This window comes from Nannobrachium achirus, assembly GCF_963921795.1.
Source record: "Nannobrachium achirus genome assembly, chromosome: 16".
NCBI classification, from domain to species: domain Eukaryota; kingdom Metazoa; phylum Chordata; class Actinopteri; order Myctophiformes; family Myctophidae; genus Nannobrachium; species Nannobrachium achirus.
Window position 1 is genome coordinate 47,640,728 of NC_137823.1, and position 16,642 is coordinate 47,657,369.

The 16,642-nt window shown below is 40.8% G+C and overlaps 2 protein-coding genes across 2 annotated transcripts; one reads left to right on the plus strand and one right to left on the minus strand.

Annotated features, from left to right (window-relative positions):
- Positions 1–341: 341 nt before the first annotated feature.
- On the minus strand, positions 342–5,408 carry aida (axin interactor, dorsalization associated). The gene is made up of 10 exons (XM_080744437.1): positions 5,111–5,408; positions 4,265–4,331; positions 4,110–4,163; positions 3,743–3,797; positions 3,561–3,624; positions 3,336–3,439; positions 1,426–1,548; positions 1,141–1,263; positions 857–974; positions 342–757 (listed from the first exon to the last, which is right to left on the minus strand). The coding sequence occupies exons 1-10, from the start codon at positions 5,215–5,217 to the stop codon at positions 658–660; spliced, it is 915 nt and encodes a 304-aa protein (XP_080600563.1). The 5' UTR covers positions 5,218–5,408; the 3' UTR covers positions 342–657.
- A 620-nt stretch (positions 5,409–6,028) lies between these two features.
- Positions 6,029–15,791, plus strand: rnf8 (ring finger protein 8, E3 ubiquitin protein ligase). Its single transcript, XM_080744469.1, has 9 exons — positions 6,029–6,252; positions 7,139–7,267; positions 7,465–7,898; positions 10,505–10,700; positions 12,219–12,281; positions 13,096–13,206; positions 13,473–13,571; positions 14,199–14,403; positions 14,813–15,791. Exons 1-9 carry the CDS (start codon positions 6,136–6,138, stop codon positions 15,004–15,006), a joined length of 1,548 nt encoding a protein of 515 aa, XP_080600595.1. The 5' UTR covers positions 6,029–6,135; the 3' UTR covers positions 15,007–15,791.
- Positions 15,792–16,642: the final 851 nt, after the last annotated feature.

Sequence of the window (16,642 nt, forward strand, 5' to 3'; positions counted from 1 at the left end):
TTTGGGGGTGAACTACTCCTTTAAGGGGGGAAATGCTTGGCTGAGCATGCATGCCTTCTCTCAGTCCCACTCTGTATCCCATCCTTATATAGTAATTATGTACATCCACGCCTAGGAGTTGGCTAGTAGAGTGACTGAACAGCTCCACTCAATCAATCGGGGCTTAAAGAGTCCGTTCCCCGATGTGTAATGGGAATTTGAACCCCAGATCAAGGGTCTATGCCATGTCTTATCAGTAGTCTATAACCCAGACTCGACTGAAATTATACACCTGCAGTAACTTGCTGCTTTCCCTTCGTTTCCAAAACCACAGCTAAGGAAGACTAGAGATCAAGTGGTTTGCCAGTGGTTTAATCATATTATAAAACTTCATGTAAAAAAAAAAAGAAAAAAGATTTTCTGTAACAGCACCAATATTTTATGTGTAAAATAAACAAAATGGTCTACCTAATTGCAAAAATAGTGTGCTATTCTGAGATGATGGGCTCAAATCCTCTCTTTAATTCTTGGAAAGGGGAGAAAACTGCCTTGGTTTACTATTGCAGTCTGAGTCATGGTGGAATTCATGACTTTGCTGGATGATAAAGCGGGCAACAGTTACAGCTATTGAAGGAGGTGCTTTAATGGTCATGAGCTGCTCCATCCATTTGACTATCTTTAGCAGTCCTTGTGCAAAGTCTGGTGAAGATGGAGAAAAAGTGGTTTCTTCGTCAGCAGCTGCAGTTTCTTCCTCTTGAAATCAGTGGGCTTCTTGTACCTGATCAAGAATAAAGATTCACAAAGTTTCACAATTGCAATGGCACAACGGAACCCAATGAAATATTCAGACTGAGATTCATTTTAATGGCCGACTTACAGCTCAATTACAATGGGACCAGGTTTGATCTCATCCATTTCCATGAAGGCAAAACATTTTGTGCTGGTAAACCTCTTCTTGGGTTTGTAGTGCTTGAATTCAAAGAAGATAGCTGCCCCTGGAAGTTGATTTTATTGAATAAATTGCTTTTGTACTGGAAGTTGATTTTATTGAATAAATTGCTTTTGTACTACTGACTGAAAACGTTAACATTAGAGGGCTGTAAGAAGTATCTTGAATGATGTCATTTGTAATGTTGGCACTACATTTCTATGGTAAAATACCTTTAGGTAGTCTCTCCACATGTCTTTGGATCTCCACATCCACGCAGAAGTGAATATAGGTGTCTTCCTTTCTGCTGGCCACCGGAGTGTCCTGCACTGGGTTCACATCTACACCATTCGAGTCTGAGGGCACAGAAAATGGACCAAAACTGTTTCTGGATTCCAGGATTGTGTAGCGCCCACTGCTCCTCCTAATATAACAAAAAAAAAAACCTGTCCAGTAGGAAAACTGACAGGGATTCAGTCTGAGAGCTAGTGGTGCAAAGTGCAGAGTGAAAATAGTACCTTTCACACTAATGGTTATGTAAGGATCGATGCATTGCCCAGCATCCTTCAACCCAATTTTATCAATCTTTATTGTGAGTAGTGACATCCCAGGCTCTGACGGTAGTCGAGGCAACAATGTACCTGTAGAGGACAGATCAAAGACAACACAGTCACACAGACATCTTTGCAAATGACAACCTAATAATGTGTGCATAGCAGAACACATTCCTTGGTCATTAGTCATTGTAAAAGTACAGTTATTTGGATTATCAACAAATATCAGACAAAAATATATATGTTCATAATCCTAACTGATAAATAACTCCCCCTTTATCATTTTACTGGGCTGGTTATAGAATTCTTACCAGAGTTGTAAGCCCATTTAATTTTGATACTTTTGTACTTTTGTCTGTTCTGCAAGCCAGGGTTCATTCATACTGTATATCAAGGGTCTTCAACGTTTTCAGGCCAAGGACCCCTTAGTTGAGAGAGAGATGAAGCAGGGACCCCTGCAACCTGTTCATAGGTTCCATATAGTTTCATCGTTGGACAGCACAATCGTCATTTATTTTGGATTCATGTCAATAATGTTTTCAGATATGTAACCACTTCAACCGTCAATATTTAATAAACCTGCCCTTTCTCTCTGTACTTAGTCTGCTCTTTTTCCCCTCTACACCAAACCTCTTTGCCGAAAATAGCCGATCTACAAGATCCACAAAGATTTGGAGGACCCCCTGTAGTAACTCTGAGGACCCCCTGTTGAAGACCCCTGCTGTATATTTCTATTGTGATTCTAAAGCTACAATCAAAACCTAAATCATATCATGCAACGGCAGACTAACGCTGCTCAGTGAAAAGCCATACCTTGCAAAGCTGTAAATGAAGCAGGCGGAGGTAAGTGATGAAGCCATGCACAGCACAGCACCGACACCGACAAAGAGAACAAGGGAGACACAGACACGTATAACAATGAAACACGAACAGCCTTCCAAAACAACATGGAAAAGAAAACATCCAATAAAGAGTGGGTTCTCTCTTGGCTCGTTTCAACTACAAAGTCTAACCGTGAACACAACATAATCTGAAACTTTCCAGATCCTATGAAGTTCTGTGATGGTTCTTTGTTTATGTTTCAATTATAAATCATACCATAAAACCATAAAAAAAGGTTCATAAAAAAAAAGAAAAAATATCAGTGTGAGCTCTTAGATTTACTATTTTTAAGTATAAATAATTTTTTTAAGTACCGGTATACATTTTCTCGGTTAATTAATACCACCTCCTGAGCAGATTCTGAGAACCTTATCTGAAATCGAGCTGAGCGTGTGGAAACAAAATCCAGAACCTGTGAAATTAATTTCACAGCACAGGGTTGCTCAGTTGCTTTGTAGTGGAAAAGGGCCATCTGGTGGCCTGAGTTGGGGATTCACTTCAATTATTTTTGTGCTTTAACTATTGAAAAATAGCAGATATACAAGCTTACAGCGTGCACTGAGTGCCGCGCTGCAAGCTTGTAGATCTGCTATTTTTGGAAAATCACAAAGATTTGTGCAAGTCTTTGAATATTTTAAATCCTTCTAAGGTTTTTTGAAAAACCTGTTTCTATGTCAGTGGTGCTCAAACTTCTTCATATGAAGGACCCCAAGTATTTGGCCACGGACCCCCATCTCAAAATATTTAGTTCCAGGGACCCCCCCCAGAAGCAAAATTTGAGTTACAAATGTTCGCTTAAAAAACACATACTTTATAGTCAAAGATTTGCACACATTTTCACGACTTTTTCAAAAAGTGCCACGCTGCGAGCTTGTATAGCCTATCTGCTATTTTTCAATAGCTAAAGTATATAAAATAATTAAGGCCCCTCCACCTTGGGCCCTAGTAACTCAGTCCCACTCCCCCCCCCCCCTTGTGACGCCCCTGCCTACCCGGCACTCTAGAGGGGAAGGCTTCTGGAGACCCTGCTCCTCCTGTAGCATCCTCCTCCTCTTCCAGCTCAAGGTTCTCCTCCTCCCCTGGAGCGAGGATTCTCCTGACAAAAAGGGGGACGACAGGCTTTATTCACATCACACCGAAAAGTAGCTTTGTGCTCCGAGACAACAGACAAGATTATGCAGTCAGCTATAATGACAATGGTTCGAGTTGCCCTTTACCTCAATGGCACTGGTTGGACATCAAAAGGAAAGTCTTTGTTGTAGGTCTGTATATTTTGAATAACTGTTGGAAAAAGGAGACAACCCCTTGAGCAAATAACATTGATGGAAATAAAGCACAATGGTGATGGAGGTATTAATATTGCGAGAGTTTAGTCTTATCCAATATCCAGTACACTTACTGGGTTCCAGTTTCTTCAGGTCTTCTAGCTTGAACTCCTCATTTGACTGTGTGCACTATGAAGGAGGAGACAAAGGACCTAATAAATAGCCTCTATCTTTGGACAAAAACATCACTTCAAAAAGATCTCAAACATGTACATTTAGACGAGAGCTTTCCAATGTAATCAAAGTCACAAAAACAAACTAGCTGAATATTCAAAGTGAAGCATATGATGAACAACAGTTTAATGTTCTAGTCTATCATTAACATTATACAGGTCTAATGAGACAGTAAATGGCTATTTTCACTATACTGTAGCATCCACAACAGCTGTGTGCCATTGACTGACTGACTGGTTGGCTTAAAAGGGAATACTGTATACAAACCTGCAAACTTGCACTTCTCAACCCCAAACATGTTGCAAACTTCCCTAATGTTTTCTAAAATAGGAAAAATAAACCAGTGCTTAGAAAATGAAAAATACACAAGTAGCAATATATTATGTTTTAATTACATGTCACTTAAGGTACTGTATAGTTACCTTTTGATCCTCAGTAAAGTCAGATGAATTTGTTGACTGGACCTCTTTCTGTAGTTGTCGTGCTAGTCTAGCAGGTGAAGCAGAGTTAAAAAGGTACATGGTTAGAGCAAGTCCTAATATTAAATGTTCTTTGGCGCCCCCTCCTGTTCACAGAGTGTAGGCACAGGGCTCAAAATAGAACATTATTTGTCATTAGTGTTAATAGAGGAGCCATAGGTTAATTGGCACACTATAGATCACTGCTTGGTTGGTTGTGTGTGTGTGTAGTGTTACTACTTTATCTGACTGCAAGACATTCTTCACTGGAGAGATGTAATGTAAAACTCCACCCAAAACAATGAGAGGGTGTGGCTCGCTATTTCTCAATATTCAGAAAATGTGGCCTATTCGTGTACTGCATGACTCCTGGTGGCACTACTAGAGAAAGCCGCATAGACACATATTTTCCACAACAGCAGGCCATGACGTTGTCCATTGAGAACTCCGTTATAAGTACACGACTATGAATGAAGTTGCCTCACTGCCTGTAGTGTACACAGGCCAGGGTACTTGCATTAGTGGATAGCTCTGGTCCCTATGAGCTATGACTGGTCCATAGTGTTAGAAGGAGAACTCTCTAATGAACGCTATGGACCATACTGCCACATAAGCCATGGGTGGGTAAAAAGGTTCATTATTTTACAAACTGACCAGAAGCCAACTTGGTGAAAATGATCATCATGCATTATCTGCTTCCTACTGGTCACTTGCCTGCACATTTCAACGAGTATCCATAGATAAACAGAGGTATCATGCCTATAATACCAGTTGCAGAGAGTGTTACAACACATGTTGATTGCAACTTACATTTGGTACTCATCTATAGCCTCCACTAACTGTCCCCAGGAGTCAAAGTCAGTGCCTTTTCTAAAACTCGCATGCCATTTCTGGATGGTCTTGTTGACATCGGACATTTTCACAGGGCGGTGACAGCAACAGGCGGCTGGATCTCTCTCTCTCTTTCTCAGGTAAGCATCGCCGGTGGATCTCTGGTTCTACAGCCGCTGATGCATCGCCCGGTACTCAGGTAGCTGCTGTCTGATATAAACCGGTTGATGTGATGATGATGTGATCCCCCCCCCGACCAAGCCCTTCTATTCTGCCTGCTTGCTTTACTCGAATCTATCGTATCCGGCAAAAGAAAGGAAGTCCCGCCTACCTACGGGCAGCGAACGTTTTCCATTCAGGCGTCGTCCGAATGGACGGGGCACGGACAATTTTGGGTCATGTGCAATTCCAAATTAAGCGTCACGCGACTCAGTCTATTTTTTATGTATTTTTTCTCAGATATGAAAATAACAATAATAATATAGACCCTATGTATTTTAAAGTCATTTCAGAAATGCTCAAATAAATACACCCATTAATAAATAAAGTGAACATACTTTCACTATTAACATAAATTGTGCTTAAGTGGATCATTCATAATGGTCATTTTTTATTTTTATACATTTTGCAAAAACTGAGATCAATTCGCTTTGCACCTTGCAGATCCGGTTTAGAGCGGATACGGAAACGTTCTATCTGCGTGGCTGCATTGTGTACTAATGAGCCGATACAGTAGGCGGGCTCTAGACCGGATCTGAGAATTGATGCGAAGTTGTGGCGGGATTACTTTGTCTGTACTTGTAAATAGCGCCCCAAAAAAAAAAACTCTCGCGAGACAAACAAGGGGAAGTAACCAACATGGCAGTCGTGCTACAAAACAGAACTGATCATCACAACTTAGCTGATCGTGTTACTGTTAGCACTTCGCAGTATTTAATTAGCTGAAATACTATTTAACAATAAACCATCTCTCTTATAGATAGTTAGTATTAGAATGAGGAAGAATGGACGCCGTGGCGACTGATTCTTCTGCGGCCGAAGAGAATGAAAACAGTAAAGAGTGGTGTCTGAAACGAGTCGGAGGAAATTCAGAATGGCTTTGCTTGGTCGAAAATACAGAGGTACTGCAGCTTGCTGTCCTTATATTACTTTGCTGCTTAACAAAAGTTAAATAGTTTTTACAGTTGTTATTCTATTTTACCAAGATTTTTTTTTGTTCATTGAATTCTTATTCACAGTTTGCAAAAGGTACAGACGTACAGTTTTACAATAATGCTAAAACAATAACACAAAAAGCCTGCCCCTGATTGCTTGCTTGCTTGCTTGATTGATTGATTGAAGACTTTATTAGAAGGTTGCATAGGAAAAGGTACAGTTTCATGACAGTACAAGTCACTGGTACAAGCTCCATTGTGGTCCTGTCATAAACACCAATCTATAGGATATTGATTGGATGTTCCATCATGAGTGCTTGGTTATTTTCAATTTACATGGATGATATATATCATAATTATCGTCCTCGTGGAGTTAAAAAAACTAAAAACTAAAAAACAACAATGGACCATGAATAACATAACTTACTTTTAATCCAGCCACATCATTTCTTTACCTGAGCTTCAAGAAACTCTGTAGTAGAGGGAATTGGACTATCTTTAAACTTGGTGTAGCCAATATGTATCCCTTACCAACAAGTAGAGGAAATCCCCTCCTTCCTTCTGTACTACTGTTGCTTCTAAATGGTAGCCTACGTTAAAGGACCACTAAGCATAGAGCGTCTAAGTGGTTACATTTACTGAAATGATACTGATGAATTCCAAATATTATTAAAGTATTCTGCGGCACCCCTGGACTGGCATCACGACACCCGCTTTGAGAAACCCTGATATAGGTTAACATTTGCAGAAAATAGCAGATCTACTAGCTTCAAAGTTCGAACGCCATATGACGTACGTCTAAGTATGGCATGGCTTAAATGGCACCATTATGATTTCTTTTAATTTTGGACAGATAACTGTTGGACGTGGTCTGAATGTCACCTACCAACTTTTATCGCCAATCAACCCCCTGATGATCTCCAGACTGCACTGCGTTTTCAGACAGAGGGAAGATGGGCAATGGACAGTGACTGACCGGAAGGTATCTCATTTAGTGTTTGCTCAACTTAGGTTAATATCTGACCCAATCAAGTGCTAGCCTGGCAGGGCCCAACGTCATACTGCGTTCACTCACTCATTCCTAGGAAGGAATGAGTGAGTGAACGCAGTATGACTCGCCACGCCAGGCTAATCAATTGCACCCATTAAATTAATTTAATGTTTGCTTACTCTCCCCAGAGTCTTAATGGTGTTTGGGTGAATGGAAAGCGCATACCTGCTGAGAGACCACATCACCTACAGACTGGGGACTCCCTACAACTTGGTGTTCCAATAAATAACACCATCGACTATGAGTATATTCTTTGTTGTCTCCCAAAGAAAGACATTATGCCATACCTTGCAAAGGTATGCAGTGACACTGCACCCTCCATACTCAAGAGGACGAAGAGAAAATTCAATAACAGTATAGATGAAACTGAGCCTTCCACCTCTTCTAAGACCAAGCACTATCGACGGTCTAACCAAGACAATTCCTCTAACCAGTCTTGCCCAGTAGCGGAAGACCAAGCGAGGGCCAGGACAAAACAACCAGAAGTCTCTTGCTCAAGCACACATGTCCATGAAGTAGATGTGCGCTCAGAAGGCACCAGCGATTTGGACGATTTGCAGAGGTACTGTATATCAAACTTTCTGATTATTTCATAAATATTGGACCCGGTAGTAAGGTTGCTTAATTAGTTTAACCGCTGATATTCTCAGTAACAGAGCCAAGCTTGCAAAATGTCACATGTATACTTTTGATTGACCCTTTATTAATTTCCTCATTAAATGATATGTTGGGCCAATACATCCATCACACTGTATCCCTCCAAAGAAAAAGAAAAAAATATATAGAATATTGTGTAAAAGTTCATTTTATTCTGTAATAATTCAACATTTTAAACTTTCATATATTCTAGATACATTGCGCATGCAGTGAAATATTCAAAACCTTTTTTTGTTGTATCCATTTTTATTGCATACAGTCCATGAAAATTAGAAATTGCACCTGTGTTCGCATGGTATTAAACACAACACGCATGCATATCTCTTGTATGGGCAGTTCTGTCCATGACTTTCGTTGTCTCCATACATGGACACTCATACAGACACTCATTAGGGACATGGACACACAAAGCCAGACGTAGGAGCGGTTAGCACCGCTCAAGAATCCATATCTCAAAATATATTAATATTACACGAGAGAGACCACTCAAAACAAGAATACAGAAATGTCAACCTTCTGAAGTCAGAGTTGCTTGAAGTCCAGAGTGTGAAGTTTCCGATGATTTGGGGTGCTATGTAGGGCTGACCCAAAAAATTTGAATATTCGAAGCTTCGTTCGAAGGCACGGTATTCGAATTTGAAAAATAAATTCGAATAATCGGCCGCGGCCGTTTGTCCTTTGGGGGGGCCGCGTGCCTTAGCCTGCATGCCCCTCGCTCCACTCTAGCGTGATAGCGTCACCCCCTTCTCACACACGTGTTAACATTAATAACAAGCCAACAGCAACGAGAGCATGCATGAAGCCATCAGAATGGTCGATGATGAAGAAAAAAAAAAAGAAAAGACAGCGCGCTGTCACATATATACCGACATGCGTTTGGCACCGAAATGTGTGACACCAATGTAACATCACCCAATGCAACTATGCGATGCAGTCACACATTTCGTTACCAAACCATTGTCGGTGTAACATGATCCATGCATGCGTTTGCTGTCTTCCACTCGCTGACAGACACACAACTCAACGCAAGGAAACAAACAGCGAAAATTGGATTTTACAAAACGGACCCCGTCAGCGTCGATCCCGTTTTAAAGAGGAAAAAAGAGCTTAAAACCCAACTTGCTAGGGTTACGTTGTCGTGGTGTTGATGAAGTTTATATCGGATCTGCTGCAAGCTCAATAGTCGCGCCCGCATAGAGTAGGCTACGTTGTCTGAGCCTGACCATCAGCTTTCGGTTGATGAGTGTGGAACTTTAATTCAGACACAGTGCAGTGCAATTATTTACTATAAAATCTACTATTACATTAGCGTGTACAACACCTTGGGACTTGGGAGTTAATCTGTTTGTTATATAGGGCTCGAGTCGCGCTGCAGTGTTTGCTGTTGCAGCCGCGCTTTGTTACATTACTGACGTGATGTGATTATGTCAATCCTACTTGTCCTGCAAAAACACCTTTCTTTAATGTAGAAAACATTCGTATCTTCTTCTTCCTCGTTGTATTGTTGTACTATTTAATGAAAATAAGGAGCATTATTATGAGGAAAAAACTGATGTGTTTTCCCTTTTAAAATTGTGTAAATCGCGCATTTTTAAACACATTTCCTTAACGGTTATCACTTTTACACCTAACAACTTTGGTAAGATTGTGGACAGATTTGGGAAAGATTTCTCAAAGACTACCCCTCACACTATAAGATTTGAAAAAGACTCCCCAAAGACTGTAGGATGATTTTTCAAAGATTTCAGTTGTTAGATGTGTATGCCTCTAAAGATTGTGTAAAGACTGGTTCAAGATTCCCTTTTATTTGCTGAAATATGCCTATGATATAGCCTTGTGTTCCTAAATAAATTATAATATTATTATAAAGCATTAGGCTAACCATAAATGAAAATAACCGATCTACAAGCTCAGTCACAGCGCGTCGCATCAGAGTATTGCAGTATTGATACTTTTACTTGATTACTTTTTCACTGCACATGCCGTGCACAGTCTGCACACACACACCAAGCTCCGCCTTCCTCCCTCAGCCCTGCCCCTCTGTGCCTCTCCTCTCTAGTTTTCTCCTCTCAGCGATCCGGGCGCAGATCGATCCTATCAACTATTATCAACGTTGAATGTTTGGAATAATGGAAACGCGGAGAAATAACTAATAAAGATTGAGTAATGACTGAGTCACGGGAGCGCGCCGCAAATAGCCCCGATTTTATTACGATTGAGAAATCTTTTCAAAGTTGTTAGATGTAAGGGGTCCTTTATGTAACCGATAAACTTTTGCTCCCTACCACCCCCCCCCCCCCCCGGTCGCCGTCATCGAAGCTTCGAAGTCCGAAAGAAAGCTTCGATTAAGCTTCGATTATGAAAAAAGTAATCGAAGGTCAGCCCTAGTGCTATGGCATCTGCTGCTTTTTTACACAATATATATTTTTTAAGAGGGATCTGTATATTATATAGTAGGCGTGTTCGTGGAACTACTGCGAGCGTTACGCTGTCCATATTGTCTGATTGTAGGTTCAGCCAGAACATCCTGATGCTGCGGGAGCAGGTGGATGACACCCAGAAGCACGTGGCATCGCTGAAGGGTGAGCCCCAGCACGTTGACCCAGTCAGAGAGGAGGAGTTCAGGGTGCTGCAGAAGACGCTACAGACACTCAAGACCAAGATGCGCAAGATGGAGACGATGGAGAAGTCCTTCAGTGAGACAAAGGTAGGGGTGGACGATATGGTGATAATTATCGTTGAGAGTCTGACGATAAAATGTCTCCACGATATGCCTTTTCAGAGGTATCGTATATATCGTGATACAATTGGGGGAGTCTTGTAAAAAATCCTGTTGAATTTTTAATACAGAGATTCATTGCAGAATTCATTTAAACCTGCATTTTGGTCTAAATCAATAGTTCTCAAACTTTAAAATGCCAAGGTCTCCACTTAACTCTGACAGTATACAATGAAACCAAATGGACCCTTGCGGGTCCATTTGGTTTCATTTGTATACTATCAGAGTAACATACTTGTAAAGTTCAATTTAGACCTCCAAAAACGAACCCAGAGAGTCTAGTTTTTGTCTAGCTCTGGTCCATCGCGTCACCTCCCGGTGACGCTCTGACAGACCCGTCGGGAAATGACTAGACTCCAGTATCTCAGCCCCTCCGAGCGCTCAACATCAGTCAAAATAAACTAAACTACTTCACTACTCACCAAACCAAAGGTAGTTTTGCATTGTTGAAAGTCTATTCTCCGCGGTGGTGAGCCCCTCGGCACCCCACCTACTCTGTAAAATACATTATTTTTGTCATGAAATAAAACGCACCCAACTCGAGCCACCCAGCGGCCACCGCAGATACAATGGTTCACAACCCGGAAATAAGCGGCGGTCGAGTTCGATGCACTTTATTTCATGCCAAGAATAATGTATTTTACAGAGTAGGTGGGGTGCTGAGGGGTTCACCACCGCGGAGAATAGACTTTCAACAATGCAAAACTACCTTTGGTTTGGTGAGTAGTGAAATAGTTTTGTTTATTTTGACTGATGTTGAGCGCTCGGAGGGGCTGAGATACTGGAGTCTAGCCATTTCCCGACGGGTCTGTCAGAGCGTCACCGGGAGGTGACGCGATGGACCAGAGCTAGTTTTTGTCTAGTAACTTGAAAAATAACCATAAAAACCAACATGAAGAAGAATCATGATAACATTGTGTGTCGTGATACAGCTTGGGAAAATATCGTGATAATGTATTTTTCCATTTTCCACCCCTAGACAAAGGTTGTTCTTAATAGAACCTTTTACACATTACTTTTGACCCAGCACCCAGTCTTTTCTTCTGTAGTGGTCAGTCATTTAGTTTATCGTCTTTTAAGGGAATTTAGTCTGGTAATTATCTGGACAATTTGCCTTTTGATCCATCCTTCCTCATGCCAAAGAGGTTTTTGAAATGATCCTCCTAAATGTGTTAAACCATACATACATGCCATTTGGTGATCAATTTAATATTCTGCCTAAATGCTTTGCCCTCTTAAAGTCTGTGAGCCTGATTTGAATCTCTTAATGTGGATTGTATGTTACATATCTGTCAAAAAATCCATGTGGATTTCTGTTTTATACTGTAATTAACATAAAAAGCAATGCATACATAGTATTTCATTTAGCCACTGAAACCGTATTAGTGTGGCGTGTTTAATATCCAGTGGACATTAAATTGACTTAAGCTGTGTTTTTGTTCAAAGGCAGAGAAAACACAACAGGAAGAGGACGTTTTGAAAAAACAGCTAGATGATGCCTTGCAGGAGGTAAACTGGAAATGGCATACATGTTTTACTGTGGTTTCATCTTATTAAATGAACATAAGCCAGTGTGGTTCATGGTGCTGTGAGTTGGTTGGTTCACCACGTCATTGCTGTACATCCTAGCATATCTGCTTCAGTTGATATACTGAGTGTAGATGAATGAAGTATTAGTTTATACAAGGTCAAGATGTGCATAGTTTAGCTGTGGTTCATTAACAGATTACCTAGTCCTCGGCAGTGTTGCCGTAGTCTTGGGTCGCGCACCCCCAACGAGTCGACGACCCATATCTTTTCTGAGCCAGGGTATCTCGCACCCCCCCAAGTTCACACCTCGACAACTGTTTTAACAAAGAAACAAGCCTATATGCATATTAATAGACCTGTATAGTAGGTGTTGAGCGACGTTCGCGACCTCCCAAACATTGAATTACCATTGCACCACTGGTCCTCAGTGTCCTCTAGTCAATAATTCTCCTTATTTTCAGTGAACAAACAAATTCATTACATTTAAAATTAATTAATTGACAGAATTTGACACCGCTGCATTTAGTGAAATATTAATGATTGATTGACCATTTAGGTCAACAATTTGGACAGCTAAAATTAAAAGTAGCTTTGGTTGGTTTATTATTATTATATTATTTTAATTGTAACTGCAATCTTACACCCAATAGTCTCTAATGTTTTAAATTCTATTTGAATTGTACCAATGTTGTATGTGGCCTTTATGTAGAATCTGTACGGTACATAATGTGTGTCCATGTTTGTTTTGATCGTATTTGAAATATTTTCCATCTGTTTGCAATGCCAATGCCAGCAAAAGAAAGTGATGGAAGAGTTGGCCCTCTCTCGACAAGGCTTTGAGAAGGTTCTGCAGGCCAAAGACAAGGACCTCCAGGCCAAAGACCATGAGCTACAAATGACAAAGGTATGCTTCTGTAGTCTACATATACTGTATATCTTTTTTTTTTTTTTTTTTCTTTTCTTCTTTTTTCTCTCCAATTTGGTAGTTTAAAGTGAAGTCCCGAGCTAAGCGTTCTCTACTGACAGTAGTTTAAGGAATCAAGGACGAGAGAAGACTCAGAGACACACCCGCAGATTTTTTTTTTTGCCACTGCAGCAGTCCGACAAACGACCACGTTTCGGCTCCTCAGGCCTTCCTTCATCAGTGTTAAATTGTATCTTTTCCAACAGGAGACGGCACAAGCTCAGAAAGAGGAGGTAGTAGCCCAAGTGACGGAGGTCCTGGAGAATGAACTTCAGTGCATCATTTGCTCAGAGCTCTTCGTAGAGGTAAACTTACTTTTTTAACTTAATTTCTTTGTAGTTTCTCGATCATTGCATGACGGCAAATTCACACATTATAGCAAATATGACCATTCCCATCAAAAAAGAAACACAAAAGGACCCCGAAATACAGACATAAGATCACCGTGGTCCTGACCGCATCACTGTCATGCCAACAATCACGGTAAAGCAAACCCTCTTGTGTAATATTGCTTAATTATGCTCCTACAGAATCTGTCCTTGCTTTTTAGGCACTACTGAATACTGTTAACGCAGAGGAAGAAACTATATGGCTGCTTAGATCGAACATAGATCTTAATATTTTACCATCACTTATAATACTTATAAAGCCAAGATGTCTCCACTAGGCCTGATAGCTATTGTTTTGGTACAGCCCATCTTATATAACTATGATCTCTGCTCTGTGCAGAACTATCATACGATTCACCCGAGTGTTATTTTACTTCTCCCCATGATATCTACATAAAGCATAACTATCACCACTGCAATATTGTCTTGTCTCCTATTTCCCTCCTCGATTACTGATTGATCCAGAATTCCGCGACAACACAAACACCTCCAAGGTTTGCACTGGCAATGACGTGTTTGTGTCTTGATCTCCCTACCATTTAGGCTGTCAACCTGAACTGTGCTCATAGCTTCTGCATGCACTGCATCAGGGAGTGGCGTAAGAAGAAAAATGAGTGCCCCATCTGCCGACGAGAAATCCAGTCTCAGACCCGCTGCCTGGCGCTGGACAACTGCATCGAACGCATGGTGGAAAACCTCAGCCATGAAATGAAAGAGAGGCGGCAGACCTTGGTCGCAGAGAGGAAAGGTAATTTTAGATTACGGAACATGGTTATAGAAAATGTCTTCCGGCCTATATGATGTGGATAAATGAAAATGTAATCTTAAAAATGTTCACATCAGCCTATTAGAGGGCCCACCGGGAGGCAGATTCTTTTAAATATTACTCATATAGATGTTGTCCAAACGTCACGCAAATCTGTACACAATATCTCAAAATGCCTCAAATCATAAACACAGCCTCCGATTGCCGTTTAATTTCCCACTAGGCCAAGGAAGAAATGCTGTTATTTTACCCCATTTGTTATTTGTTTGTATTCATGTATGGGACTTTTGACTTCACACCTGCGAGGAAATGATGGTGTATTTGGCCGCAGGATCTTACATTTACGATATGTAATAAAATATGAACATTCTCCATTTTCTGTGTTTTCCAGCCGCTGAACCATTGGTGATCAAGGATGAGGACAGTACCCCCAGCAATAGCATCAGCAGTTTGGACGACGACAGCGATCGTGAGAGTGTGTTGTCTTTGGACAGTAACAGCAACTCTGTCATCTCCGTGGACTCTGAAGACCGCAGATTCCTGGGCTGGAGTGAAGAGGATGATGATGACGACGACGAAGATTAGAAGATTCATTGAAGATTAGCCCCCATTTGTCACCCTTGGTATGGCTCTCAATGACTGGACTGGCTGTAATGTTTGAATTCTTGGCCTCTTTGTAGAGGTCCAATGGCCAAAGTGCGAGGGAATATATCTTGTTTTCTTCATTTTTATTTTTGTAACAGTCGTTTGCCTGTCTTGTTCAGTCTCGCGATCCAGACTGTTGCCTCCCACAATTTTCAAATGCTTCTGTTATAGAGTACCGAAGTCCTAACTTTACTCGTTCGTCCTCTGGGTCGCGGAAGTTTTTCTTTATGGAGAATAATGTTGGCTCATCAGCCTCCGATAAGCAGGGGTGTCGCAGTCGCACCAAATTCTGGGCCCTGGAGCTTGTAGATCTGCTATTTTTGAAAAATCATGAACATTTGTGCACGTTTTTTTTGTGTCTATGTCAGTGGTGCTCAAACCTTTTCATGTGAAGGACCCCCAAAATGATATGTATCTGGCCACGGACCCCCATCTCAAACTATTTAGTTCCAGGGACCCCCCAGAAGCAAAATTTGAGTTACAAATGTTTGCTTAAAAAATAGATATATTCAAAGATTTGCACACATTTTCACGACTTTTCAAAATAGCAGATCTACAAACTTGCACACGGCACTCGGTGCCGCGCTGTGAGCTTGTAGATCTGATATTTTTCAATAGACCCCTCCACCTTGGGCCCTTGTAACTCAGTCCCACTCTCATCCCCCCCCTTGTGACGCCCCTGCCGATAAGCACTGTGGTCCAAAAATAAACTATCTATATTGTCACGGCGGTGTCTCTGTATCATTTACTCTGAGTCACTCATATTTGATACAGTATTGAAATATATATTTTCGTCGCCCGAAATGACGAGCAGATGACCGCTTCCTTTCTCTGCCTTGTGGATGTGTAGTTCCAGATTATACAGTATAGCATTCGGAGATTGTGGTATCTGGCTACGCGAGACTAGTTCACGTTCAACAAAAGAATAACAATAAAGTCTGTCACCAACTACAAATTGTATCCGACAAATAACCTATTTTGTGATCGTATATGAAACATACTTTCATTTAATTTTTTACAATGAATTCATTATAAACTATAAAAATGTGCTCCTTGGTGCACAGGTCTCCAGATGTAGCTGGCAACCAACCATAATTAACCTCAGACACATTGCACCTCTTAAATTGGCCTTGTGACAAATTAACCGGGTAATGGCTTTATTCAGGAATGTGCCGTGTTTCTGGATTAAAGTATTGTATTTGTAGTATATAATCCAAACACAAGATGGCGCCAATCAATGGGCATGAGATAATAATTGCTCCTGTTTTCATGGGTGTTTTTGTTTGTTTTTATGTTTAAACATTTGAGAATGTAATCTTGTTTTACTTGGTACTGGTTCTGTTAGGCTACATTTTGCACATATTAATGTATCAGATGTAGTCTGCAAGGGAATACCCACTTGTCCAAGGCTTTTCTTTTAGTCACTTTTAGATTATATATCACTGTAACTGATTCCTACACCTAGATATGTGACAGTCCATCTGGGATAGTGATAATCAGAGCTAAACTGCATGTTTAAAGTGGGGAAACATGCTAAATATCCATTCTGAGTAGATAAAGTTGCATATTGCTTCAC